Genomic DNA, 27908 nt, shown 5'->3' with positions numbered 1-27908 from the left:
CTCATTTGGGACATGAGACTTGATTTTTCACAGCTGTTATTCTACACAATAGATCTTTCCAACTTGTGTTTGGTCCTACTGATAAGATTTTAATTGTTAGGGAGTAAAATGTTGCTGGAACTTCAGAAGAAGTAGGGTCCCGACATGAAACGTCAACTTTCCTGCTCCTCTGATGCTGCCTGGTCTGCTGTGTTCCTCCAGCTCCACACTGTGTTATCTCTGACTCCAGCATCTGCAGTTCTTGCTATCTTTGACAAAATGTATCTTTTTTCAGCAATACTCAAACACCAAATCTTACAAAATTGAAACTCAATCAATTAAACGATAATGTTATTTACTCCACTGCCAAGGTACTCCAGTTGCTGCTGTAAAGTAAAATGTTAACTATACCTTTACTTTAAAAAATGCTGCTGACATTGTGAATAACGAACTATGTCAACATGTTGTCAGATCATTTGGAGCTGGGACCGAGTGTGTAAGTTTCCAGAGTTGTCCTCTCTCATAATCTCCTGTATTAGTTGACACTTAATAAAGGTAGTTGCTCACTGCCAAGAGTATGGTCCACCTTTCAGCAACAACTCAGACCTGACCTTTGGACAACTATGAAGTCATAGAAGACCTCAAGTGCACATGTGGGCACTGCATCTTTCTTCTCCAGGGTACAGATGATGTCACGGCAGTCAGAGCAAATGTCTCCATTGGATGGCTTCCTTGGGGCATAGGTTTAAGATGTGAGGACAAAGATTTAAAAGGGACCTATGGTGCAAATTTTTCACACAGAGACTGGTGTGTTATGGAATGAACTGCCAGAGGAACTGGTGGAGGCTGGTACAATTGCAACATTTAAAAGGCAACTGGATGGGTAGATGAATAAGAAGGGCTTAGAGGGATATGGGCCAAATGCTGGAACATGGGACTAGATTAATTTAGGATATTTGGTCAGCATGGATGAGTTGGACCAAAGGGTCTGTTTCGTGCTGTACCACTCCTGACTCTGATTATCCACTCCCTTCCCAAGAGGTGACCAAGGGTCAGAGGATTGTGACAGCTATCCTGAGGAGCGGCCTATTCAAATATTGGAAAGAGTGGTCTGTAAGCCATCACATGGAATTTGAACTCATTCAGGTGCTGACGGGACAACTACAGGATGACGTGACCAGTCTTTCATTGAGAAACTCCACTTCTAGTGTTTTATTATATATATATGTGAAGGCCCAGCATAAATCTACAGCTATGAACAAATATTACCTGTTCCTCAATTTTAAGGCACAGTTATTATATCATATAACTAAATTTCACAGAATCACAGAAGTCTTTAGGCGCAAAGGAAGACATTCTTTCCTGCGCTGAAAATTTACAATACATCACAAATTAGACCTTTTTGTTTTGAATTCCAAAATCATTTGCTTTGCACATGGTTGCAGCCTTGAAGATAAACAGAACAGAATTCCACACACTGCAGTGTAACCGAGGATGTATATATTTAGCTGATACAGGGGAGAAATCTCGGGACTCATGGTTTGAAGGGTGAAATGTAAAAAGACTAAACTTTGAGCCTCTCTTTCTCTCTCGTGACACCCTTGCAGCGTGTGAAAGGCAGCTCTCATTTCAAGTCCGTGCATTTTTAATACCTTGGATTCCTAATGACTTTTCGATTGCTTTTAAGATGTATTGAGGAAGGGGTTAGCTGATAGGCGGAAGCAGAGGTTGCAGGAATATGTGGATGTTTACTGAGTGCTCAGCGCAGATGAATGGATCCTATTGAGCCACTTGCCTCTTCCAGCTGCCAAGCTTTCCGCCGGATTGACTCTCAGCCGCTTGCGAGAAATACTTTGTAGGGCGAGAAATAGCTGACTTTTCCATTCCGTGTGAAGAACAACAAATTCCTTGGCACCTCGACATTCCACAGCGGAGCTGCTGAAAGCACGTGTTGGTGTGAATTTCGCTGCCGAGTGTGGGCTCGGGACTTGTCTCTCGGAAACTTCCCAGTTTATTTTACCATCTTTTGACGATGAGGCTGGGGCTAGCGTTCGCGCTGGTTTGTCTGACCGTTTTCCTACTGGAATTCGGTAAGTAACGTTGTAATCGACTGCAATGGAGAATCAATTGAGCTAACCCCGTCCTGTCTCCAAACCACATCTACCTCACCAGTGTATTCGTCCTTAGGGCTTTTGTGGAAATATTAACTCCTTAAAGCCTCATGCAGTTGTAAATGGAACTACTTATATGTTACTGTATACAATCCGAAGGATAAGTGGTCTGGGAGATTCGAAACCACCATTTGTAAGGTATTAGTACCTTTGGGGTTTGAATGAGGTGGGGGGAGCAGGCATTGTCACACGATGTAAATTGTATGATAAAATGCTGGGAAAAATGTTGGAACGAGACATTACATTTGTAGAGCGCCTTTCAGTTAAAATGTCGCCTTTCGAATAATGGACTGAGCAATGTAGCCGAAATCCCTCTCATTGACTCACTTTGTGTTTCTGAGGAAGGGTCACCGGACCCGAGACGTTAACCCTGTTTTTTTCCTTCACAGATGCTGCCAGACATGCTGAGCTTTTCCAGCAACTTTGTTTTTGTTCCTGATTTACAACATCCGCAGCTCTTTTTTTTACTGTTTCAACATCTCGGAATGTCTCAAGAGCTGAAAACAGCACATTTCAAACATGGGAAGAGTTGCAGCCGGCTTGTGCGGTGCAAGCTTATACAAAGAGCAATTTTGTTTTGTATTAATCATATTGGTTCAGGGACAAACATTGCCCAGGACACGTGGGGAAAACTCCCCTTCCAAATACAGTAGTGCTATGGCTGTGTGACAATTATCTGAGAGGGACGATCCAGCATCGTTTTGACGTCTCATCCGAAAGGGGGCGCTTCTCTCTCAGTAATGCATTAGAATGTGAGCCTACTAGTTTTGTTTAAATCCATCTGACATAGGGTCCCAACCCCCCAAGGTTATCTGGGAGTCACAAGAAATTGTGGACCAATCTCCAGGGTATTGCAGCCTTGGAGAAAAACAAATCACAGGGACATTGTCACCTTCTTTCAACATTTCTCTTTACCGGTTATTGAAAATTGGGGTGGGGTGTGGTAGTGATGGTGGGGGCTGTTTGGCTGACAGGCACCGTGCAGTTGGCACCCCAAGGGGGTGCGTCAACATGTGTTAGCCAACTAATGACTGGGGCAAGGAGGCAAGTCATGTGTTAACCCTGGGTACAGATTTAATCATAGTTGGTCACCCCAAACTAGATGGCAGACTGCTCCATCAAGTTCTGACAATCATTTGAGCAGTGAGAGGCATTGCATTTTCTTCTTCTGAGCCAGTTGGGAGGATTATAACAGCTCTGGATTCCTTTTCCCACCATTTCATCCTCCACCTAGAAAGACACCATTGCCTTTTCCCAGCTCTTTGGAAATAGTACATTTCCCGGCATCAAGAAGACTAGCTCTGGGTGGTAAGACTGCTAGGTAAAATCCTTCCTTTATTCATTACTCTATGGCCCATGGAAGGGCTTTCTGCAACCCCAGAAGGCTAACTTTAGCTGCGGCACTGTCAGTACACTATGACCCATCCACACTACTGTCTCAACATCACCCCGATTACTAGGACCTGTCTAAAGCAATTAACTGTGAACCTACAAGTGAAATATGACAAAAGTAAAACACTGCAGATGCTGGAAAGCTCAAGGAATCTCAAAAAATAACAACAGTTGCATCGATTAGATCGGTCCAAAATGCTAACTGTTTCTCTCCATAGTCATTGCTTGACCTGCCAAGTTTTATTATGTAATACAAGGTCTTGGTTTTGCCGCATCAAGAATCGTGTCCAGTTTTGCTGTCCTCACTTGTCAGGGGATAATGAGGTCTTCGCAAAGAGAATCAACTCAGTTCATATTATTTTAAAGCCCTGTAATTATCTGGATAAGTTTAGGGAATTTGGGATTTTTTTACATGGGTTAATATGGACTTAGAAATGTTAAAAATAAGAAAGCAATTAGATTCTGAGGAGGCAGAACAGAATTTCTGTGCTAAAGAGGCCTCAGAGAGCATTAGTAAAATTTACAATAGTATTGAATTAAGTTAGATGTTGGGAAGGAAAACATAACTCTTAACTCTTACACTTTTCTCTTGGTTAAAGTGTAAAGAGTTAGAATAGTTGACTGGAACGAGGTTGTTGACTTGCTCACTGAACTGGCTTGTTCTCGTTCAGACGTTTCATCACCATGCTAGTTGACATCATCAGTGGAGCCTCCGATGAAGCGACGTTATTTTACTCCGCTTGGAATTTATACTGTCTGGTGCGTTATGGTGAGTAGTGTCATTTCTGGTTTTGATCTGTATGCGTTTGTATATGGGGTCCAATTCTATATGTTTGTTAACTGCATTATGGGTGGAGAACTATGCCTCCAGGAATTCCCATGCGTGTCTATGTTGGCTTGGGCTACTATGGTTACCTTGTCCCAGTTACACTGATGGCCTTCATTGTCTGAGTGTACCGATATTAGGGAGAGTTCGTCGTGACATTTTGCTGCCAGTTGATGTTCATATATTCTGATGGCTAGTTTCTTTCCTGTTTGTCTGATGTAATGTTTGTGGCAGTCATTGCATGGTATTTTTGTAAACCACATTGGTTTGAATATGGACTTATACAAACGCATACAGATCAAAACCGGAAATGACACTACTCCCCATAACGGACCAGACAGTATAAATTCCAAGCGGAGTAAAATAACATTGCTTCATCGGAGGCTCCACTGATGATGTTAACTAGCATGGTGATGAAACGTCTGAACGAGAACAAGCCAACTTGGCGAACAAGTCAACAAACTCATCCACAACCTGAGCTACAGATCTTTTGCCAAAACTTTGAAGTTGACTGGAATGTGTGATAAGGATCAATGTGCTGCAGCCTCCCAAAACAAATGAGCTGCAAGATTCCTGTGACTGGAAGTCATTTCAAATTACAGCATGTTAAATTGTTAACTGGGTCAAGTCATTATGGTTTGGTGAAACTACTTTGATTGTCTTTTGGGGTCAGAGAGGAATTTCAAAGAATGGCTTACTACATAATTTTTCTCCTTTTTTGTTTTAACTTGATTGGTTTGATGGTGGGTTGTACCACTTCCAGAGTGAAACTGGCATAATGGAGAAGTTGGACATTTCGTATTATTCTTGTCATATGTTTGTTCAATTTATTAATCAGCCCAAACAGTGAGCAATCACAGGAATTTAAACTGCATGGCATTACAGACATGCCCCTATAAGTAATGTTCTAGTGAATGTTACTGAACAGCAATCAAAAACAGAGCTACATTTTGTGCTTCATTAGGAAACAGAACCTGCTTGTAATTATACTGATAACTTAGTTTTTTGTACTGGAAAGTAGCAGTCTCAATGCATTTTGTATTACATCAAGTCATTGAACTTCAATGTTCACAGTAAACCACAAGAGAGTTGCATAAATACACTGCATTTATATTAGCCAGTTTGCATTACTGTTGAAAGTCTACCTATTATAATACACATTATATATCTCAACCTTGGTTAATACCAATCATTTGTCTTTCACTGGAATAAGAATGAAATAGTAAATTGCCAATAATACAGGTTCGATCTCCTTGCTGACTCTGGTATTATTTGCCTTCTTACTTTGCCCAACACTGGCAGAGTGGTGCCTCTTAAAATATAAATAAAAGATTATCTCTCCAAAGGAAAGAAATTCCCATTAGATGTTCCTTTGTGGACTGTGGCTAAATATCTGAATGATATCAACATTTAAGAACAGTTTAGAAGGCAGTTGAAGGACAGTGGGATAAATTAAAATGCTGGGCACATGAAATTAGGATTACACTTTTTGTGGAAATTATTTATGAAATGGACCAATTTGGCCATATCTTTTTCTGTGTTGCAATTTTCACATAAATGATAGGATTGAAGAATAAAAATGGACGGGTTGGGGTCTACAATTTCCAGCATTTCCTGTTGTGAATTCGACAAAAGGTTTAATGATTATAAAAGACTCTAAGCCTAAAATATTTTGGTTAAAGTTATGGAACTGTGAGATGTGACAACATTGTTTCTTTTTTAGTGGAATGCCAGAAGGAAGCAAAGACTGTCAAAAATGTTGCCAAAGGTAAAAAGCAAAATATTGGGAAGAAAGTCAAACCTGCCATCAAAAAGACTAAAAACAAGCCAAAAGTGAAGAAGGTTTCGGTCAAGATGTCTTCAAAGATCTTCATAATGACTCATCTATCGGAAAAAGGCAGGTTTCGGAAACCGCCTGATACTTTGGTGGTCCCTGCTGGAGAAAGGCTAGTGCTACGCTGTAAAGGGAATCACATTAGCTGGGCATATCCTAGTTATCTGGATGAGGATGATGAAGGCAGATTCAGGTATTTTTGTAACTGCTGAAATGTTAGTCATATTCGAGTAATCTCCATGCATGTTTTGGAAGTATATCATGTTTTAGGGTTATTTCTTAATGTCCACTACTTTTAAAGTGCAGTGCACTTATTTAGTTTTGATTTTAAAACATCTCCAAAGAATGCACTGTGATCTCTTTAGCACAATCTATATAGTACTGAGGGAAAATGATCATTTCTTCATGAAGCCATTTGTTGTGATTACATCCCAAGTTGAGATATGACAAAAACAATGCTTCCTGATAGATAGCCAACTACTCTGTTGTCTTGGCATTGAATTCTGGAATTTTCTCCCTTAACCTTTTCATTTATTTATGTCCCACTCCTCCTTTGAGACACGCCTTAAATTCTATCTGTTTCGAGCATCGGAACAGGAGTACGTCATTCAGCTCTTGGAGCCTGTTCCACCATTCAATGAGATCATGGCTGATCTATGGCTTCACTCCATATACCTACCATTGGCCCATATCCCTTAATACCTTTTGTTTTTATTGTATATAAGAAAACTGGTGAATCTTATCAGTTCTTTTAAGGCTAGGAGACCTTAAAGATGAGCCTTATCCTGTCATTAGACAATGGTGACACACTATACGATTTTAACACAGGTTGTTAACTCCTTGTAGATTTTTCCTTCTCAGCACAGAGTACCAGAGTGGGCGAGCAGTGTGGCTCATTTCATATAATGTGTTTAATGGCTGCTACAAACTAAAATGAAACTAAACTAAACATTTACAGCAGAGGTAGAGGTCAGTGACTATGTCAAACCAGTGGTGTACTATGTACAAATGCATTTCTCCATACATTTACTTTTACAGAAAATAAACTTACATGTACTATCATTCCTAATCCAAAGAGGGGAGCTGGTGGTGTAGCGGTAATGTTACTGAACTAATAACACAGAGGCTCAGACTCATGCTTTGGGAACATGTGTTCAAAGTCCCCAATGGCAGTCAAATCTCACCTGCCAGGATTCTCTGCTATTTAGTGAGGTTTAGACTACAGTACAGCTTCTAGCACTGATAATAAGTTTGCTACTCTTATTTGCTCAGTGTTTTTATTGAATTCTGAAGCTATCACATAATTGTTCTACTAAACGTAGAAAAAATCAGTCCAGTCTCTTATCTCTTTTCATTTCTACAGCAGCATGGAATGGAAAAACGCATAGCCATTCTCACTCAACCAGCACTTCAAAGTTGTAGACTGCTATTTTTAATTCTTATTCTTTTTAAACAGCTCTGAAAATTCATTCAGTCTCAGCTTTATACTACTGATTCCCTCTTTCATGTATTGTTTTTGATAGTTGCTACAAACTAAAGTGAAAGCGTTAACAGCTGAGATAGGGGTGACTTGGCCATTAACACTATTGTTTACTTGTAAAGAGTTACACTTCTATAGCAACTGCTGTGACCTCGGGACACATTTAAAGAGCTATACAACTAACAAGTTGTGTCTCTGTAAAGCACTGTTTAGCACAGCAAGGTTCTACTTATTACAATGTGACAATGGATGAACTGTTCTCAGATGTCAGTATCGCTGCTATGTATTTTTTGAAATAGTGCCATGGCAGTTTTAATGACAACCTGAAAATGGAAGACAAAGGCCTTAGTTTATCGTCTCATCTGAAAGGTGTCACCATTGAGAATACAACTCAGACAGAGAATTAAAGTGTGACCTATGATTTGGGCATCTCAGTTATTCACTGGATTAATCAGCTCAGCTTTTGGAAGAGCACAGCAAGAGTTTAATACACTTTTATTTCTAACTAAACTTAGAAATACATAAAATAGGATCGTGTGTAGGCCATTCGGCCCTTGGAACTGACTCCATCATTCTGTATGATCATGGCTGATCATCCAATCCTGTTCCTGCTTTCTTCTCATACCTTTTGATCCCTTTAGCCTTAAAAATTATCTCTACCCCTTCTTGGGGAAAAAAAATATATTTTAGTTTCAACTGCTTTCTGTGGCAGAGAATTCCACAGGCTCACCACTCTCTGGGTGAAGATATTTTTGCTCATCTCAGTCCTAAATCATAGAATCCCAAGCAGTGTGGAAGTAGGCTTTTCAGCAAATTGAGTCCACACTGACCCTCTAACAAGCATCCCACCCAGACCAACCCCATCACCAATCCACCCAACTTACACATCCCTGTACACTACAGTACAATTTAGCATGGCCAAACTGCCTTACCTGCACATCTTTGGACTGTGGGATGAAACCACAGCACTCAGAGGAAATGCACAGAGACACAGGAGAATGACACGACAGTTTCCCAAGGGTGGAATCAAACCCAGGTCCCTGGCACTGTGAGGCAGCAGTGCTAACCACTGAGCCACTGTGCAAGCATAACTCATATCCTTAGACTATCACCCCTGGCTCTGGACTCTCCCGTGGTCAGGAACATGCTAATTGTGTCCACTGTGTCTAGTCCTGTTCGATTTTTATAGGTTTTTTATGAGATCCCTCTTTATTCTTCTAAACTCCATTGAGTACAATCCCAAACATTAGAACATAAGAACTAGTGTTTTGGAGAACAATAATAGTTTGGCTTAAAATGCATGATTTTTTGTCTTTGACTCCTGTCAATTTCCATTTGAATGATATTTTAAAATTGCTTTTCATCATAGCATTACCCATCGGGAAAGGTTTAGCCAACTGACGGTAATAAACAGCACAGGAGCTGACACTGGTGAATATCATTGCTGGGCACTGGATTGTGACACTGAGACCTGCAGAAAGGATGAATCCAAAACAGGAAGTACCTACGTGTTCTTTTCTGGTGAGGACCTCATGCTGACTCTAGGTTTAAAGGAAGTGCACAATTGAAGCTCACTAACTGACTGGATTGGAGTTTAGACACTTAAATTTAACAAATATGGGAACAGCTTTTTTTTGTCTGCCTTGTTTAAATCTTTCGTAATTTTATTGTTGTTGGCCTGCGCTCTAGATGTTTATAGTGCTCTACTCTTAAGACAGAAGAAAAGTTTGACTCGGCCCTTTTAATAAGAGATTATTTAGTCTATACTAACGATATACTCTACAGCTCAGCACAAAGTCTAAGCTAATGCTTCATTTCTCGAAACTCTTCAACCTCATATGGTCATGACATCATCAATGACATAGCTTCCTATGTATATGCTTAGGAGTTAACCTTTATCGTCTACAATAACTGTCTGTGATTGGCCATTGTGCAGTGATGCCAACAGCACAGGTTCAATCCATATATCAGCTTTGATAGCCCATTGAGATCCTTACTTACCTCCTTACTTTACTTGACATTGTGGACTGGAACTCCTCATGCTGCATTATCATTTTTTTTCTCTCTAATGGAGAGAGATGTGTATATCTTTTGTGGTCCCTTACCTTACGAGAATCTTGTACATCTCTATTAGTCTCCAAAAGAACAAACTCCGTTTCTCCAACCTAACTTTACAGCTAAATTCTCTCCTCCTGAAACCATTATGGTAAATCTCCTCTGTTCCCTTTTCAGATATACTTTCGCTGCTGAATATAATATTTATATATTTCATCTCTAGCAAATTGATGGCAAGATGTTTCTTGATAAATAAATCGTAGTCTTCAGATTGTCAGATTTCTTTTCCAAAAGAATGTTAAAGTAAGCTGCATCCATGTACAAAGCATTGATGTAATTAATGGATCTTCAGTTCAAAGTCTTAGGCAATTTTGTCATTATTGCCATATATCAAACTCCCTCTGAGGTGCAGGATGATAATGTGGTTGATGACATTGTCCATCTAAAGTGCAAAGTGGAGTCACCTTTTCAGTCTTTGTCCAAGTTCTCCACTATCGTTGATTCATATGTTCATCCAATTCAGTTCATCCCACATACTTGACGAAAGAGGATAAATGCATAAGACAGTAAATAACATAGGCCCAGGTCTAATTTTGGCTGTAGTGCTAAAGACCAAACAGTTCTCGGTCTATAAAATACAAGAGTGATATTACCAGGCTGATCATTGTCCTATCAGCTTCCTTCCAAAGGGCGGCCCAGTGACTCAATGGTTAGTATTGCTGGCTTACAGCACCAGGGACCCAGATTCGTTTCCACCCTTGGGTAACTGTCTGGAGTTTGCACATTCTCCCCATGTCTGTGTGGGTTTCCTCTGGGTGCTCTGGTTTCCTTAAACAGTCCAAAGATGTGCAGGTTAGGTGGACTGGTCATGCTAAATTGACCATAGTGTCCAGGGATGTGCAGGCTGGGTGAATTAGCCATGAGAAATGCAGGATTACAGGCATAGGGTAGGGGGCTGGGTCTGGGTGGGATGCTGTTTGGCGAGTCAGTGTGGACTTGATGGGCTGAATGGCCTGCTTCTACATTGTAAGGATTCTATTAAAAAAAAATACAATGGAAGGAAAATTAATGTAATCAAGTAACACCCATTCACCAATAGCATATTCACCACTTCTTAAGGCCAGATTTTCATTAATGTGGCAGCAATTTTGAGATGTGGCAGATTTTCTTGGTGTTAAGGGCTCAGTTGCATGAAATTTTCACTCTTGGTAGACAGGGATAAGGTGGGATAAGGTCAGTCCTGCCAACTCAGGGCGTAGACCATACGCTGTTACCAGGCCAGCTGGTACTGAGGCAGTCTGGTTAAGTAGAACCTTGTCCCAGGTACATGGAAAAGAATTGGGCCCCTTCCGCCTCACACCATCTCCTTACCACTCACAACACTCCCCTGTGCCCAACATGCCACCTCAATGCCCATTCACAAAGTGTGCAACATGTGCAGAATGAATGAGCCATAACAGTTGCATTGTGTTGAAACACTGAGGGGAAAGAAAAACATCATGTCCTCAAAATCTACTTTGAAGAAACCCTGCGGTTCCTACAATCTTGTATGCAAAAACCATCAAATCAAACAGGGTCATTATTGTAAAAGAGTATTTTAAACATTTTAATAATGGGATGTGGACGCGGCTGGCTAGGCCAGCATTTATTACCCATCATTCATTGCCTTCGAGAAGGTGGTGTTGAGCTGCTTTCTTGAACCAATGCCATCCATTTGATGTAGGTAGACCCATTATGTTGTTAAGGCAAGTTCCAGAATTTTGTCCTAGTGACACTGAAGGAACAATGATATGGTTCTAGGTCAGGTAGGTGAGTAGTTTGGAGATGAACTCACAGGAAGTGGTGTTCCCATGTATCTGCTAACTTTGTATTCTGTCCCGTTTTGGTCTCTCTACCTAAGAGAGACCTTACTTGCCATAGAGAGAGTGCAGCAGGGGGTCCACTAGTCTGATACAGGGATGACAGGACTGTTGTATGAGGAGAGATAGCTTCGACTGACCCTGTATTCACTAGAGTTGAGAAGAATAAGAGGGAATCTGATCAAAATACATAAAATTTTAACAAGGCCAGGGAGACTAGATGCAGAGTGTAATAAAACAAAGAACTGGGGATGCTGGAGATCTGAAACATAAACAGAAATTGCTGGCTAAACTCAGCAGATCCATCAGCATCTATGGGAAGAAAGCAAAGTTAACATTTTTGAGTCAAGTGACTCTTCATCAGAACTGTCAGTTTTTGCATTCTTCCCACAGATGCTGTCAGACCTGCTGAGTTTCATCAGGCCATTTCGGCTACATGCAGGGTGGATGTTTTCCCTGGTAGGGGAGTGTAGAGCAACAGCAAGGTACAACTACAATGCTGTTAGGGTGGGAGTTCCAGGGCTTTGACACAGTGACACTGAAGGAATAGTGATATATTTCCAAGTCAGGATGATGGATAGCCAGGAGGGGAGCTTATAGGTGGTGGTGTTCCTGTGTAAAATGTGCAGAGCAATGGCCGAATGCCAAATCCTCTTAAATGGTTGATTTTGCTTTGTGGTCAGCATGCAAATAAAAAGCCTGTGATTCAAATAAAATCCAGTGTGTTTTCCACCATGAAATTGGAAACCTGCTTTGAAATCCTGATTTCCATAGGAAATAAATCATTGAATAAGTGTGAGTTATATTTGCAGTTTTAAGGGGAGTGGCATGGTGGCCCAGTGGTTAGCACTGCTGCCTCACAGCGCCAGGGACCTAGGTTTGATTCCAGCCTCAGCCGACTGTCTGTGTGGAGTTTGCACATTCTCCCCATGTCTGTGTGGGTTTCCTCTAGGTACTCCAGCTTCCTCCCACAGTCCAAAGTTGTGCAGGTTAGGTGGATTGGCCATAATGTTCAGGGATATGTAGATTAGGTGGGTTATAGGGGGATGGGTCTGGGTGGGATGCTCTGAGGTTCGATGTGGACTTGTTGGGCTGAAGGGCCTGTTTCCATACTGTAGGGATTCTATGATGATAATGAACAAAACTGTTAATTTGGTTTCTCTATCCAGATCCACGTGAACTGTTTGTACCAACAAATGATTATTATGAAGCCATTCAGCTTCGCACCGACAGACCCACAAGATTACCTTGTCAAGTGACAAATCCTCTTGCAAAAGTATCTCTGCACCGGGAATTTCCACCTGACATGATTCCAGTAGATGGGAAATTAATCACATTTGATGTGAAGAAGGGGTTCATTATCCACAAAGCTCTACCATTATTTGCTGGCACAGTGTACTGTGTGGCAAGTTATCAGGGATTAATGCAGAGCTCTACAAAATATCTCCTTATATTTACCAATTGTGAGTATATGTGTTCTTTTAAAATTTAATCTTTTTTCTAATCGACCGGTTCAGAAATGTTATTACACACCTCTGGAGCAGGTGGGACTTGAATCGGACCTCTCAGTCCAGGGGTTGGGACACTACCACTGCCCACAGTCCCCAACTGTAAGTATATATGCATACCACATGTTTCATGAAGCAATTATATCTGTACTACCTGGCAAGAGAAAGAAAACTGAATAACTTTAAAAAAAAGCTATATTAGCTGTCACCGACCAGCTACAGGAAATTGTCATCACAAATTATTCCATCCTACTTTAAGAACTATTGTGTTAGTTGTCCTCCCTAATTATTTCTTTTACACCCCTGAGAAAAAGATAAGAAGAAAGATTTGAATTTATATAGTGCCTTTCATGACTACAGGAAAGTGTAGGACTGCAGGATGTTCGAAACAGCTTTATTGCCAATTAATTACTTTTTGAAGTCTAGTTTCCTGTTGTAATGCAGGAAGCACAAAGTCCGATCTGAAACTGAAACTGACACACTTTGGCAAGAAATTCCTACATCTACACAATTGTATCCAGTTTACCCAATGTGACCGTTAACATGTAGGCAAGCCTTTCTTCCCGAGACCAACCCTAGATTGAATTAAGCCAATTTCAATAATGTTATCAGTAAGGTTTGACATTCATAGTAGAGACGAGGGTGCTTCATAAAAATGTACGAAATGTAAACAGTCGTTGAAAGTAAACTTTGCATTTTTGTCTGTCTCAGACCCATCTGCCCCTCCATCAGCTAAAATCAGAGCCTCATCAAACTCTGTATCTGTGGGTGAAAACTTTAATCTAACGTGTACAGCTCTTGGAGAACTTGACATAGAGGTGGACTTCACCTGGGAGTTCCCTGGTGAGCAGGTAAGCTGTATCTGTCGATTGAAAAATTGATGCCAGTATGCTGATGTGCACTACAGGGTATCTCCAGGGTGCTCACTGGCAATGATGCTTTGAATTTTGCAACGTTGTATTGCTGGCAGTAATCCTCAGTTAGGTGCTGAGAAGGAAACATGATTTCTGGGGAGTGTGGCCACTGGGTTGGTTGAGAGGGGGCAACGGAAACACCAAGAGACCTTGGGTGAGATCTTGATGGGGCAAGAGATGGAGACATTCAGCCATTGGTGTAGGGACATTAGGATGGAGATTGAGTCAGCATTTTGGGGAGGTATAAGGAGTTGAGACCAGCAAAACAAAAGAATAGCATGCAGTGCTGACACCTGAAACAGGCCTTGAGTCCTTAGCATTTACAAATATAACCTCGGATGCAAAATTAAGATGTCCAGAACTAAAATCAGGCTCCCAGACTGACTTGTTAATATACAGACTAATCATCAGTCATCGAAGAGATCATAGCAGATTGCCATCAGAAAGTTGAGTTTGTTAGGAATAGAAGCCAGGAGTCCTTCTCCTAACTCCACCTTGAAAGCATTCGCATCTATTGAGTGAAATGCTTTGGGACATCTCTCTGCATAGGTCTTCTTGTTGCCGTGAATATTGTCATTCTGCACATCTCGAGTCACATTTTCCAAGCCCAGCAGCCAGCTGCGCAGAACTGCTGTGAATGTTGGACTTTCCACAGATTGAGAATCCAACCTGAGAAAACTCATCGACTTCTGTTCCTGCTTTTCTGAGTGACTATAAGGCCTTCTGATTGGGACCAGGGATGGAAAGTATACTTCTTCATACCAATACCAATGTCTACTGTGACTTATACTTTCCTACAAAGTCCTTGCTACTTCTAGAGACTGGGAAGAACAGGTATCTGTTGGAAGAAATGTAAAGCATTTCTTTCAAGGCAGAAGATTTACAAACATGGTTCTTATTCACGCTGAGAGGAAACCCTTTTATTGATTTTGCTTCCCCTTGTTTTTTTTTTCTTATTCTGGCCTACTGTTAATCTCTTCTTTATTTCCTTTACTGTGTAACCAGCTGGGGAGGCCGGCCTATACCAGGGAAAGCCAAGAGTCTGTGTACGTGGATGGGCAGTTACATCAGTTGTCTCAAAGTGTTCTCCTGGTGGATGAGGGGCGTGCTGTTGACAATGGGCTTTACAAATGTGTCGCTCAGAACCTGCAGGGAAAGACCACTGTGTCCACACATGTAAAAGTGCTTCCGCGTACAAGTGCTGGCCAAACGTAACCACAGGAGCGAGGCCACATGTTTTCCTCAAGTTACTGAAAAAAACTCTGAAAAACAAAAAAAGCCTAATAGCAATATCTTGTTTTTAAAATAAATGCCATCAGCGCTAATTATATAGTTGTCCTTTCTGTTTTACAGAATTTCTTTTATATTTCATTATGCACATTATTTAGCTGTGGTGCTTCTTAACTCAACCGTGTGACTATAATTCAAATAGTCATTCAATGGTTGTGAAACATTTAAGGTACCCTGAGGTCATGAAAAGTGTTGTATAAATGGAAGCCTCTCTTCTAAGCTTCCTAATGAAACTGTAACACCCTTGAATAACATTTCCCAGTTTATCTAATCAAATAAGAGCATGAATCCAATTTTGAATTGAATACTCAGCATTGTATTTTAAACAAGATGCAGAGATGAGAGGCAACATGTCAGATGTTCTGGGCATGGGGCAGAAGTGGGAACAGCAATGATCGTGTTGAATGTCAGAACAAGCTCAAAGGGCCGAATGGCCTACTCCTGTTCCTAATTTCTATGTCACGTCACTATATTTGCACAGAGGACATAGGGACAATTGCATGGTTTGTGTGGTGTGTAAAATGGGTGTCAACAGAGGGAGCCAAGAGATGACGTTCAATCTTGTAGTCTGTATACATAGCAAAGTTTGCTATGTGAATCCAGCATTGCGAGTTTATGGATTGAGCTGCTGCAAACAGCAGAGGGAGCTGGTTATATAGAGCATCATCTTGTATCAGGAGACAACTACTAGATGAGTAAAGCTGTGGGTGTGTTACTGCTTTAGAGGGTTGGATAATGAAACTACATAGCTTGAGCACTGCATTTTTACAGGAAGACTACAGAATTACACAGACTGAATTACACAAACGCTACATTTAAAAACAACAGAACTGGGAGATGTTTGCTCTGAATCTTATATTTGAGAGACACAAAAATTGCTAGAACAGGAAAAAAAAATCAGATATGATGAACCTGACCAGAACTGGGGAAATTTTATTACACTCTGTATTCAAAACATACTTCCAATCCAGTGTGTAATATCTTCTGATTCCCATGAGCTGCAAATACTCATATGTTAAATCAAAATGCTGGAGCTTCGTCAAGTGTATTTCTTTCTGTTGTTCATGTGGTTACTCCACCTGAATGGACTGATACATGAATGACAGCATAAAATTCCTGGATATATGTTCACATAACCATTAGACCCTAGCTGTTTCTGAATAACATTAATAAAAAGCTTCCACTCTACTGTGAAAATTAAAGAAGGTGGGAGACAGAATTGAAATTGTTTTCACACTTAGCCACAAAACTATGTAATAAGGGGTAGGCGATGGCCTAGCGGTATTACCGCTGGACTGTTAAGCCAGAGCCCCAGACAATGTTCTGGGAACCCGGGTTCAAATCCTGACATGGCAGATGGTGGAATTTGAATTCAATAAATATCTGGAATTAAGAATTTAATGATAACCATAAATCCGTTGTCAATTGTCAGGAAAAACTCACCTGGTTCATAATGTCCTTTAGGGAAGGAAACTGCCATCCTTACCTGGTCTGGCCTACATGTGACTCCAAACCCACAGCAATGTGGTTGACTCTTAACTGGGCAATTAGGGATGGGCAATAAATGCTGCCTAGCCAGCAATGCCCACATCCCATGAATGGATTTTTAAAAAGCTGCAGAATTAAATAAGAATCCTGCACACGTTACAGTAATAATCCTGTTAACAATGCTTGAGAAAGAGTGCTGCAAGCAGTTTGTAGCCAAAAACTCACTTCTGGGAACCTCACGTGCTAGGAAAACTAATTTATTTTCTCTTGAATTGCAGTGACAGCCTTAATGTCTATCTGAATCAATGCATTAGAACTCAGTTTCAGCAGAAGGGAGGTATATCAGATAAGCCAGCTCTGGTGACTGCACTCATGCCAGCTCAAACTGCATGCTCAGGTATATAGTTTGAATATATGGCCTTTAAAACACAATTGAGGAATTTTTGGCATGTGCTGTGATTGGTATGTTTCTGTATACAGAGGATAATTAGAACTTTTTTTAAAACCACAACAATTGCCCTTATATTTCTGATACTGAATTTGAACCAATAGAGAGAGCCCATGATTCAGCACATAGAACAGCAGGCCATTCAGCCCCTTAACACTATTCCAACATTCAATTAGATCATGGCTGCTGTGTATCTTAATTCCATTTACTCATCTCAGAAACATAGGAACTGCTAGATGAAAAAAACAAAAGTGCATCTGGTCTGTTGTCTACAACGCTGATAATTGCACCAATAATAAAGAAGCTAACTACTAAAAGCAAGTTTTCTCCATCCAAGGAAGGTTTTTTTTCTAAAGCTGCAGATCAGTTAAAAGTGTAACACGGTATATTTAGGAGCATGCTCATTTTTATTGCTTTATTTCATATCTAATCAGTATTTAATACAGAATTTCTGGTTTTGAGAGTTTTGAAATATAAACTTTCAGCTTAAAAGTGCCTGAGAAAATGAGACACATTAAATTAGAAAAAGAACACTTCTCTTTATTTGTGTGCTGTCATGAAAATTCATATCATTTAATATTCTCATCTGATATATATGCCCAATATGATTGCACCACTGTCGTGTTGGGTGGGGTATAAAATATACAGTGAATGCATTTCCCTCTTTTTGATAATCAGCCAAGTCATTGCTAATATCCTTCAATAACTACATTCTTTGAAATAAGTGACATTAAACCCTAATATTTCGAGCTATGTGTAAAGGCAGGGAGGTCTTGTGATGCAGTGGTAGTGTTCCTGCCTTACAGCCAGATGGCATCTCACTCCACTACTTGATGGCCAAGGAAGGTGCATTTTTAATGTGTCCAAAGAGATTAAGTATCCATTTGTAAAATCTTACAACATACACGTATGGCAAATGGCAAGACTGGGAAAGATTCTTGGCCACCCATGTTATGGAAAATAATTGGAATCTCCACATTGCTCTAGGACTACAATGTGCTATTTTGCCACAGCAATTTGAATGCCTTGTTTGTTTGAAGCCAGTTGGCTCAATTAATTCGAAAACTGGTGAAGATTAGATTGATGCCAATAGCATGAGATCTGCATTCTAGATTGGAAGGATTTGGGACTTGCCTCGTTGGTCTCCCTTGGAAGAGGTTTAGGCACAGTGGGTCAGACCTGCCTTTGTTTAGAGAACTGAAGAACAGCCATCAGGTATATTTAAATGCTGCACAAACCTAAAGGAAATACAAGTGCAGAAGCCAGAACAATCATTTACTTTTACCTTTGAAAACTTTGGCATTCAATTATTTCAAAATCTAACACAAAATTCTAACTATTCATTAGATCAGTAAAGTGCTATTATTTTCTATAGTTATTAGTACGACCTATTTTTACTAATTCCAGATCTGCACTTATTTCCTGATTATCTGGCTTTCCTAACATTCTGCTGTTCATTTATCTGACTGACTGGCACTGATTTCATCACTCTTCAGAGGATTGCATTTTTCATATTCAAATCCTGTTAGAGTATTGTGTGTGTACTATAGTTGTCTGTGAACTATTTGCACTACCCTGAGTTTATTGTAGAGCTCTTTGATTATCATCATATTTGGCATCATTACATCCAATGGAAACGTATGGAGGTTATGGGCTGTTGGCAGTTTCAATCGGATTAGGAAGTGGACTTCCAGAGTTCCTTTCTAACAAGTGTGGGACTGTGGACTGTCCTCTGTAATAGTCTGCAGTGTGTACAGGCATTATCAAGCACCAACAGTCTCCAATAGTTTTATTGAAGACACAAGCAATTCTTTCTGAAAAACTTCTGAACTATCTGATCTAACGTCTTATTCTAAATACAATTGTAATGTTACAAAGTGCTTGAAATTTTGAGATGCAAGTAGACATTATAATTTGTAGCTAATGCATCAAGCTTTGGTACAATGGCTTATTTTGTATTTTTTAAACCACAAGTTATATGCAAATAAAAAACTAAGATTAATTCCTATTTGTATTTGTGCATAATGCCAGTTTTCACTTTGTAATATTTAAGAATTTCATATGGCTATCATACTTCTTCCCTCATGAATAATTAGAATTTTTTCTGTCTTATTTAAGATGACTGTATGTTACCTTTAGACTCTACGCTGATGAACTGCGTGACTAGTATCATGATCTACATGTCAATTGTAGGGATTAACGGAAAGGATTAACATTTCTATGTTAAAAATAAAAATAAGATCATATTTGCTTTCCTTAAAGTGAAGAATAAATTTGTGTCAAGGAAGACTAATTTCACTAAGCATGCAGTTCACAATGGTGCCATTTTCCTAAAACAAAGAACACTTTAAAGTATCTGAAATTGTGAAGGAAAATAAACAAACAGCAAATGCCCTTAATAAAGTGTCTCAGAGTCAAGCTCTCGCTAAACACAGGTGCATAAAATGTGCAGGGTGGACCATATAAATCAAAATTCAAATTCTCCTTTCATCCAAGTCCATTGTCACTTCAATTCATGATTCATTTGGAGATTGGTAACATTGCAGTGTTGCATCCTTTTTAAAATTCAGCTGTTGGCTCTAATCAGTTCAGGGCTGAAATTCACTGAGACAATCAAAATCAAGCATGCTGAGGTAGATGCTTTCAACTTGTCTCAGGAGGAGGACAATAATCAAGATTGTCGAGTTTTTTATGAAATTCCTGTTCTTCTAATATTTACTGTCACCTTAAGGATACCTCTAATGACTCTGAGTGAAGTAGTTTCCATGATGTTTCAACAGTAGGTGACGCATTTCCGTTTTGCAGCTTCCAGACCAGTTCATCTTTCTCCTGACAAAGTCGTTCTTTGGCTGTAGTTTCTTTCTCCAAAGTCTGTTGCAGGACCTCATGCTCTTTGGTTAATTGTCTGTGATAAAATGATACACAATATGTTTAGCATTTTTAAATGGGTAATGCAAATACTTAATGTGCCAATACTTCATATTTCATATGCACACCCTAGTTTCCCCTCATCCTTCCTGAAAAGTTTCAGCAGTGCCAATAGTTATCCAGAACTTCAAAAACAAATCTTTATACTTGATCCTGAACACTGACTACTGAAAGATTATCAATCTAGAAGGGACAGCTTCACAAATATGTCCCATTCGATCCTTGTTTGACATCAACACATTAATGGAGCCAATTTAAATTCACTCAAAGCCTATTCACCTAAAATCAGGCTCATGATTCATAAGACGTAGGTGTAGAAGTAAGCCAATCAGCCCAGTGGGTCTACTCCATCTTTCAATAAGATCATGGCTGACCTGGTAATCCTCAACTCCACTTTCCTGCCTTTTCCCCATAACCCTCGATTCTCTAACTGATTAAACATCTGTCTATCTCAGCCCTGAATGTATTCAATGGCCCAGGTCAACAGCCCTCTGTGGTAAAGAATTCCACAGATTCACTATACTCAGAAGAAATTCTTCATCTGTTTTAATGGGCTACCCCTGATCCTGAGATTATGCTCTCTGGTCCTGAACTCTTCCACAAGGGGAAACAATCGCTCAACATCTACCCTATTAAGGCCCCTAATGAACGTATATGTTTCAATGAAGACTCCTCTCATTCTTCTAAGCTCCAATGAACACAGGCCTAAGCAACTCACCTCCCTCATTAAAGAAATCCCTTCATACTGGGGATCAACAGAGTGAGCCTTCCCTGGACTGCCTACAATGCCAGTATATCTTTCCTTAGATAAGGGACCAAAACTGTTTGCAGTAATCCAGGTCTGGTCTACTTCGTGCCTTGCATAGTTTTAGGAAGACTTCCCAGTGTTTATACTCCATTCCCTTTGAAATAAAGGCACTTTGCCACTAGAGTTGATGAACTTCCATCAAAAGAGAAAAATTATTTTCCCACAGGGATTCTGAAGTGGGTAGTGATGCCCATCCTGAAACACTGTGATCAGTTAATCTTGTGATTGACTGCCTAACAGCAATGTTCTAATTCCATCCATTCCTCCATTATCAGCAGAACGTCAACCTGTCATCTCAGACCCAGGTTCCTTACGTATAGTGAGCTCCCAAATGAAATTCCCACCAGAGTAAATCTATCAGTGGCTAAGAGCCTGGATGAGAAGTCAAGGATCCATCTACACCACAAGAAGTGGTCGGACAGTGATAGCCAAAGATAATTCAGAGAATTACACTGAACTCTAAAATAGGTCATTCAGTCCAAATCGATCAATGCAGGCCTTTTGCTCCCTTCTTTTCCTATTTTATTTCAACTAAAGTTATCAACATAGCCTTCTATTACACTTCATGTACAAATCTGGCTTCCTATTAAATGCATCTATGATAACCACCTCAATTACTCCACAGTAACAAGCTCCCTATTCTCACCACTCATTAAATAGAGGCATTTGTCCTGAATTTCTTGTTGGATGTTTTTGTGATGTATTTATGATTTTTAGCATCGAACTTCCCACAAGTGTAAATATCTTCTCCACATTCACCAAATAAAATACCTTCATGATTTTAAAGACCACCAGTAGGTTACCCCATAATCTTCATTTTTCAAGAGAAAAGAGTTCCAGCTCGTTCAATCATTCCCAATAGTTCTACCTCTCATTTTTGGTATCTTCTTCAAAGTTTTTGCATTTTATTTGCACAGTTCTAACAACAGATCTCTGAACTTTCCTTTGCTGTTTCATATGATGTGAACATCACCAGGAAGGCCATCAGTTGGTGCCCATCCACACCTGTCCTTGAGAAAATGCCTTCATGAACCATTGCAACTCATAGGGTATAGGTACTTCCAAAGAGCTATTAGAAAGAGAGTTCCAGGTCTTTCACCCAGTGACAGTGAATGAACAATACAATTCCAAGTCAGAATGGTATGTAGCATAGCGGGAAACTTGCAAGTAGTGGTGATCCCATGGTGGTAGAGTTTGTGTATTTGAAACATATTGTGAGAAAAGACGTAGCAAGTTGCTGCAGTGCATCTTGTTGATGGTGAATACCAAAACCACTAAGCATCAGCGGTGGAGGGAGTTAGTGTTCAAGATGTCAGGTGGGGTGGCTATTCATTGTACAATTGTGCTGGATGATGATGAGCTTCTGGAGTGTTGTTGACATTGCACTTATTCAGGCAAGTAAAGAATTTTTCATCACGCACCCGATTGTGGCATATAGATGGTAGACAGGTTTTGGGGATTAAGGAAGTGAGCCACTTGCAGAATTCCCAGCCTCTGACCAGCTCTTGTAATCACTGCATTTTATATGACTGGTCAAGCTTTATGTCTGGTCCATCGTAATCTGCAGGATGTTGATCTTTCCAATTTGGTGATGGCAATTTCTTTGAGTGTCATTGGAAGATGGTTACATTCTGACACACAGAGGTAATTTCTCAACACTTTCGTGACATGAATGTTACTTGTCACTTGTAGGTGAAAGCCAAAGTGTTGTCAGGTTTTGCAACATACAACTACCTGTTGCCTGCCACTTCAACGCACCATCCTGCTCCCTGGCCAACATCTCCGTCTCTGGCTTGCTGCAGTGTTCCAGCAAAGCCCAACACAAACTGGAGGAACAACACCTCATTTTCCGCTTGGGGACCCTACAGCCCTCCAGACTCTATATAGAGTTCAATAATTTTAGGGCCTAAACTCTTCCATGTCCCAACCCCCTACCCCACACACCAGGCCTTGTTACCACATAGCCTGCCACTACACACCCCCTGTTGTTAGTCACTAACAGTCTCCATTAACAACTATTCACCCTCCCAGCCTGATCGTTAGCAACTCCTTCGTCTGTCCAACTGTCTTTCTCTCTCTTTAGGCTCTATCTATCATTTACTTCCTACCCCACCCATCTCCCTATTTTCTGCATATAAACTGACGTTTTCCCAGCCACCATCAGTTCTGAGGAAGGGTCACCGGACCCGAAATGTTGACTCTGTTTTTTTCCTTCACAGTTGCTGCCAGACCTCCTGAGCTTCTCCAGCAGTTTTGCTTTTGTTCTTGCAGCATGCAGGACTGGTATGCTTCAGTATTGGAGGAATTCTGAATGGCACTTAGCATTATACAGTCATCAATTAACATCTCCACCTTACGATAGGGAAATCATTGTTAAAGCAGCCAAAAATGGTTGGGCTTAGGGCTCTACCCAGAATAACTCTTGCAGCAAAGTCAAGATAATTAGTCTTGAAAAGACTGTGAGCATCAACCACTGGAGCATTTCACCACCACACACACACACACACCACTACCCCCCAACACCCAACAATTCCTACTGACTTCAGTTGTAATAGGGTTTCTTGGTCATATGCTGCCTTGATGTAAAGGCAATGGTTCTGACCTCACCTCTGTAATTCAGTTTACAAAGTAGCCCTGGAAGAACCCAAAGTGAGTATTAGCGAGCAATTTATTGCTGAATAAGAGCCTCTTGATCAAACTTTTAATCACTCTTTGCATTCCTTTGCTGATGATTGAGTGTAAATTGATGAGATGGATTAGATTTGTCCCATTCAGGACATACTTGCAAATTTTCTATTGTTAGAATACAGAATAGTACAGCTAAGGAACAGATGCTTCAGCCCACCATGTCTGCGCCAACCATGATGCTATTCTAACCTAATCCCAACTGCCTGCACATGGTCCATATCCCTCTGTTCACTACCTGTTCATGTGCCTGTCTAAATGCCTCTTAAACATTGCTATCGTATCTGCTCCTACCACCACCCTTGGCAGGAAATTCCAGGCACCTACCACCCTCTGTGTAACAAACATACCGCACACATCTCCTTTAAACTTTCCTCTCTCACCTTAAACCTTTGTCCTATAGTATTTGACCTTTTCACCCTGGGAAAAAGACTCAGACTATCCACCCTATCTACGCCTTTCATAATTTTATTGACTTCTATCAGGTCGCCCCTCAGCCTCCAATACTCTAGCAAAAACAATCCAAGTTTGTCCAACCTCTCATTATAGCTAATACACTTTCTGATGAAGGGTCTAGGCCCGAAACGTCAGCCTTTCTGCTCCTATGATGCTGCTTGGCCTGCTTTGTTCATCCAGCTCTACACTTTGTTGTCTCCAATATCCTGGTAAACCTCTTTTGCACCCTCTCCATAGCTTCCACATCCTTCCTATAGTGTGGTGACCAGAACTACACACAATACTCCAAATATGGCCTAACTCAACTTTTATACAGCTGCAACATGACTTGCCAACTCAATACCCTGACCAATGAAATCAAACATGCCATATGCCTTCTTTACTACTTTATCTGCTTGTGTTGCCACTTTCAGACAGCTATGGACTTGCACCCCAAGATCCCTCTGTACATCAATGCTAAGGTTCCTGCCATTTACTGTATATCAATGCCCCTGAAGGTCCTGTCATTTACTGTATAGATAGATAGCAGTGTTGTAGCTGCTTCCTCATCTCCAAGCAAAACCAAATGTGAATCCAAACACATCTTCACCATTGCAAATTTTTCAGTATCTTGAGAAAGGTCAACTCTATCAAGTTATTCCCAGGTATTATCTGAGATTTCACATGCCATCTGCAACAGGTACACCCTATCACAATTTAATTTACTGAAATACCTTGCAAAGGCCTGTTGGTTTGTCAGACGAACTTTCAAGTCCTCATTTTCTTGTTGAAGGATTTTAACTTTCTCCTCAAGTATGTTATTTATTTCAATCTAATGAACAGTCAAGGGCAATAAAAATCTTATTGTTAGTCACAAAATCAAGTAACAACAAAAAAAATTCTCATCTCAAAATTTAGTTTTGTCTACACCGCTAAACTACTGAATGTACCAGATTCTTCATCTGTAATACTTCCTTATCCAGCTGATGGATTCTTTCATTCTTCATCTCCACTACAAAATGTAAACTCTCCAGTTCCTGCTCCCAGAATAAATTCGGTGGATGTGAGTCCTGCAGTTTAAAACAACAGAGTTTTAAAAAGTTAAGTGGTTATTTTGAGATGAAAAGTTAACACATTGCCAAGTTTTACTATTCTAATGTGTTTGGAGAAAATTGTAAAATGGATTGTATCTTGTTTTAGAAGGCTGCTCACCACCACCATCTCAAGCGCAACAAGGGATGGGCAATAAGTGTCAGCCCAGACAGTGACACCCATGCCCCATGAATAAATAAATAGAACGTAAAATCTAAATGACTTTAACTGCTCATATCAATGTCTATGTTTTCCTATGGTTGTAGCATATTACCTTTGATGATTTGTCTGTCAATATGTGACTACGAGCAAACACATCTAGACTTTTATAAAACTTATTTATAAAGCTGTGCTTTCTTTGAGCAGGACGCCAGAGTTCATGGGATTCACAAACATACTTATGGATTTACAGCAGCGATAGCAGCAGCATGATACAGGAATTGCTATCTGGCAAAAGAAGAAAATCCATCTGGTTCAGCTTCTATCACGCTGACAGTCTCATGACAACGATAATGATAATGAAATGGTCACAGCTATCAAATTCTATCAAATAGTTCACAACAAACCCAGACATGAGTAACACAAACTTGTGGTGCTGGACATATTTTTGGACTGTAGTCACTTGTTTCTCTCAAGCAAGCTACATTTAGAACATGCCATGTCTAAAAATCACTGATGTACTATATCTAAGAGAAAACTCAATCAACTTTGATTTGTTTTCAAATCCAGGACTGAGGTCATGGTTTACTGGGCAGCAACGATCTCCACACTTCTCTTGTCGAGTCATCCAGCATGGAAACAGACTCTTAAAGTCCATGCCGACCATGTTCCCAAACTAAATTAGTCCCACCTGCCTGCGCTTGGCCCATATCCCTCCAAACGTTTCCTTTTCGTGAACTTATCCAAATGTTTTTTAAACATTGTCATTGTACCTGCATCTACCACTTCCTCTAGCAGTTCATTCCACATATGAACCACTCTCTGTTTTAAAAAAAGTTGCCCCTCATGTCATTTTAAAACCTTTCTCCTCTCACCTTAAAAATATGCACCTAGTTTTTGATTTCCCCCCCACCTGAAGGCACAAACCCTCGTCATTCACCTTATCTATGCCCCTCATGACTTTACAAACTTCAATAAGGTCACCCCTCAACCTCCTACGTTCCAGTGAAGAGAGTCAGTCTTCCCAGTCTATTTTTATTTCTCAAAACCTCCATTCCCAGCAACATCCTGGTAAATTATTTTTGAACCCTCTCCACTTTAATAATATCCTTCTTATAAAAGGACGACCAAAACTACACAGAGTACTCTTGTACAACCTCAATATAATGTCCCAACTCCTATATTCTATGGAAACTTCGACAATCTACAATAGGCACCTGAAAGCATTGGACAATTACCACAAGTGGTGTTATTGCAAAATTCTCCAAATCTGGTAGCAAGCAAGGTCTCTAACTACACCATATTTCCTAGCCAAAATGGCTGGCATCAAGGCACTATCCACTCAAAACAACTCCACTGGGTGGGGAAAACCATTCATATACCCGACACAAAACTCTCAAAGCAACTGGTCTACGTACAACTTGGTTGTAGCAGGAGACTCCCAGGAAAATAGTGGGAATGCTTTAGGGATGGCCTTAAGAGATCAAACATACCTGCCAACTCAAAGGAGACCATGGCTTGTGACCGAACAAGATGGAGAAGGCTGATTCAGGAATGCACTGAACACAATTGAGACTTCAGTGGAAATGTTCTGAAGCGAAGCCCAGGTATTGAAGTGAGTGTAGAAACCTCCAACCAGCTTACCTGTTCAACTGTTCAAGTACCATCTGCCCTTTACGCAGCAGAGAATGTAGACCATGCGTTGAACTTAACAGCCATGTAAGAACCTATCGAACCCAAGTAGAAGTAAATCATCCTTGATCCTGACAGACTACCTGAGAAGAGGAGACTAACCATATTCACTCCCTTCTTGGGAAACCAGTTCCCATTTGTATTAAAATAAAAACAAAGAACTATGGATGCTGAAAATCTGAATTCAAATCTCATTTTCCTTTTAAAAACTCATCAGTACATTCTCCATGTCAATAGCTTCCCCAAACAGAGTTAATTTGCCACAACTGACATATCCTATAAATGCTGTTTTCTCTTTACATTTGTAACGTTTGTGTCCTGACGAGCACCAGATTAAAAGTTTTGACACCATCTGTCATTTCTCAGCAGTGGTGTGCATGTGGAATGCGCTGCCAGCAGTGGTAGTGGAGTCAGATACTTTAGAGACTTTTAAGTGACTCTTGGATAGGCACATGGAGGATAGTATAATGTAAGGTATGCAGGGTAGTTTGATCTTAGTAGGACAACAGGTTGGCACAACATTGTGGGCCGAAGGGCCTGTACTGTGCTGCACTGTTTTAATACTCAACTTCTGTACTACCAAACATTATATTGCTATATAAATGCAAAATACTGCAATCTGAACTAAACACAGAAAATGCTGGAGACACTCAACAGTCTGTGGAGACAGAAATGAGTTAATGTCCAAATGCTCTTCTTCAGAACACTATAATTGTGAAGTGCTTAATGAGAAATTTGCTGATCAGAAGTTTTACTCCATGATGGATAGTAAAGATAAAGTCAACATTGTCTAAGCTTCTCAACCTTTCCCCTTGCATGAGGTGTAGTGACCCTCAGGTTAAATTATCACCAGTCATCTCGCTCT

At 40.3% G+C, this 27908-nt stretch overlaps 2 protein-coding genes across 2 annotated transcripts; one reads left to right on the top strand and one right to left on the bottom strand.

Annotated features, from left to right (window-relative positions):
- Window positions 1-1593: 1593 nt before the first annotated feature.
- On the top strand, window positions 1594-19246 carry LOC109916800 (platelet-derived growth factor receptor-like protein). The gene is made up of 6 exons (XM_020516546.2): window positions 1594-2069; window positions 6092-6395; window positions 9052-9203; window positions 12766-13059; window positions 13816-13955; window positions 15024-19246. Exons 1-6 carry the CDS (start codon window positions 2012-2014, stop codon window positions 15231-15233), a joined length of 1158 nt encoding a protein of 385 aa, XP_020372135.1. The 5' UTR covers window positions 1594-2011; the 3' UTR covers window positions 15234-19246.
- Window positions 17633-26049, bottom strand: LOC125481016 (microtubule-associated tumor suppressor 1 homolog). The gene is made up of 3 exons (XM_048603566.1): window positions 25051-26049; window positions 24835-24932; window positions 17633-20149 (listed from the first exon to the last, which is right to left on the bottom strand). The coding sequence occupies exons 1-3, from the start codon at window positions 25105-25107 to the stop codon at window positions 19966-19968; spliced, it is 339 nt and encodes a 112-aa protein (XP_048459523.1). The 5' UTR covers window positions 25108-26049; the 3' UTR covers window positions 17633-19965.
- Between the last annotated feature and the right edge of the window lie 1859 nt (window positions 26050-27908).

The sequence above is a fragment of the Rhincodon typus genome, chromosome 12, assembly GCF_021869965.1.
Source record: "Rhincodon typus isolate 14 chromosome 12, sRhiTyp1.1, whole genome shotgun sequence".
NCBI classification, from domain to species: domain Eukaryota; kingdom Metazoa; phylum Chordata; class Chondrichthyes; order Orectolobiformes; family Rhincodontidae; genus Rhincodon; species Rhincodon typus.
This window is presented reverse-complemented; position numbering and strand designations above follow the sequence as displayed.

Bases quoted from the DNA above. Each gene is read 5' to 3' on its own strand.
- LOC109916800 (XM_020516546.2), top strand. From the start codon at position 2,012: ATGAGGCTGGGGCTAGCGTTCGCGCTGGTTTGTCTGACCGTTTTCCTA. The intron at 6,396-9,051 runs GTATTTTTGTAA...TTTTCATCATAG, and splicing joins GATGATGAAGGCAGATTCAG to CATTACCCATCGGGAAAGGT. The intron at 13,060-13,815 runs GTGAGTATATGT...TGTCTGTCTCAG, and splicing joins TCTCCTTATATTTACCAATT to ACCCATCTGCCCCTCCATCA.
- LOC125481016 (XM_048603566.1), bottom strand. From the start codon at position 25,107: ATGAAGAATGAAAGAATCCATCAGCTGGATAAGGAAGTATTACAGATG. The intron at 24,933-25,050 runs GTACATTCAGTA...ACTGTTCATTAG, and splicing joins TATTACAGATGAAGAATCTG to ATTGAAATAAATAACATACT. The intron at 20,150-24,834 runs GTATTTCAGTAA...ATTTTATCACAG, and splicing joins AACCAACAGGCCTTTGCAAG to ACAATTAACCAAAGAGCATG.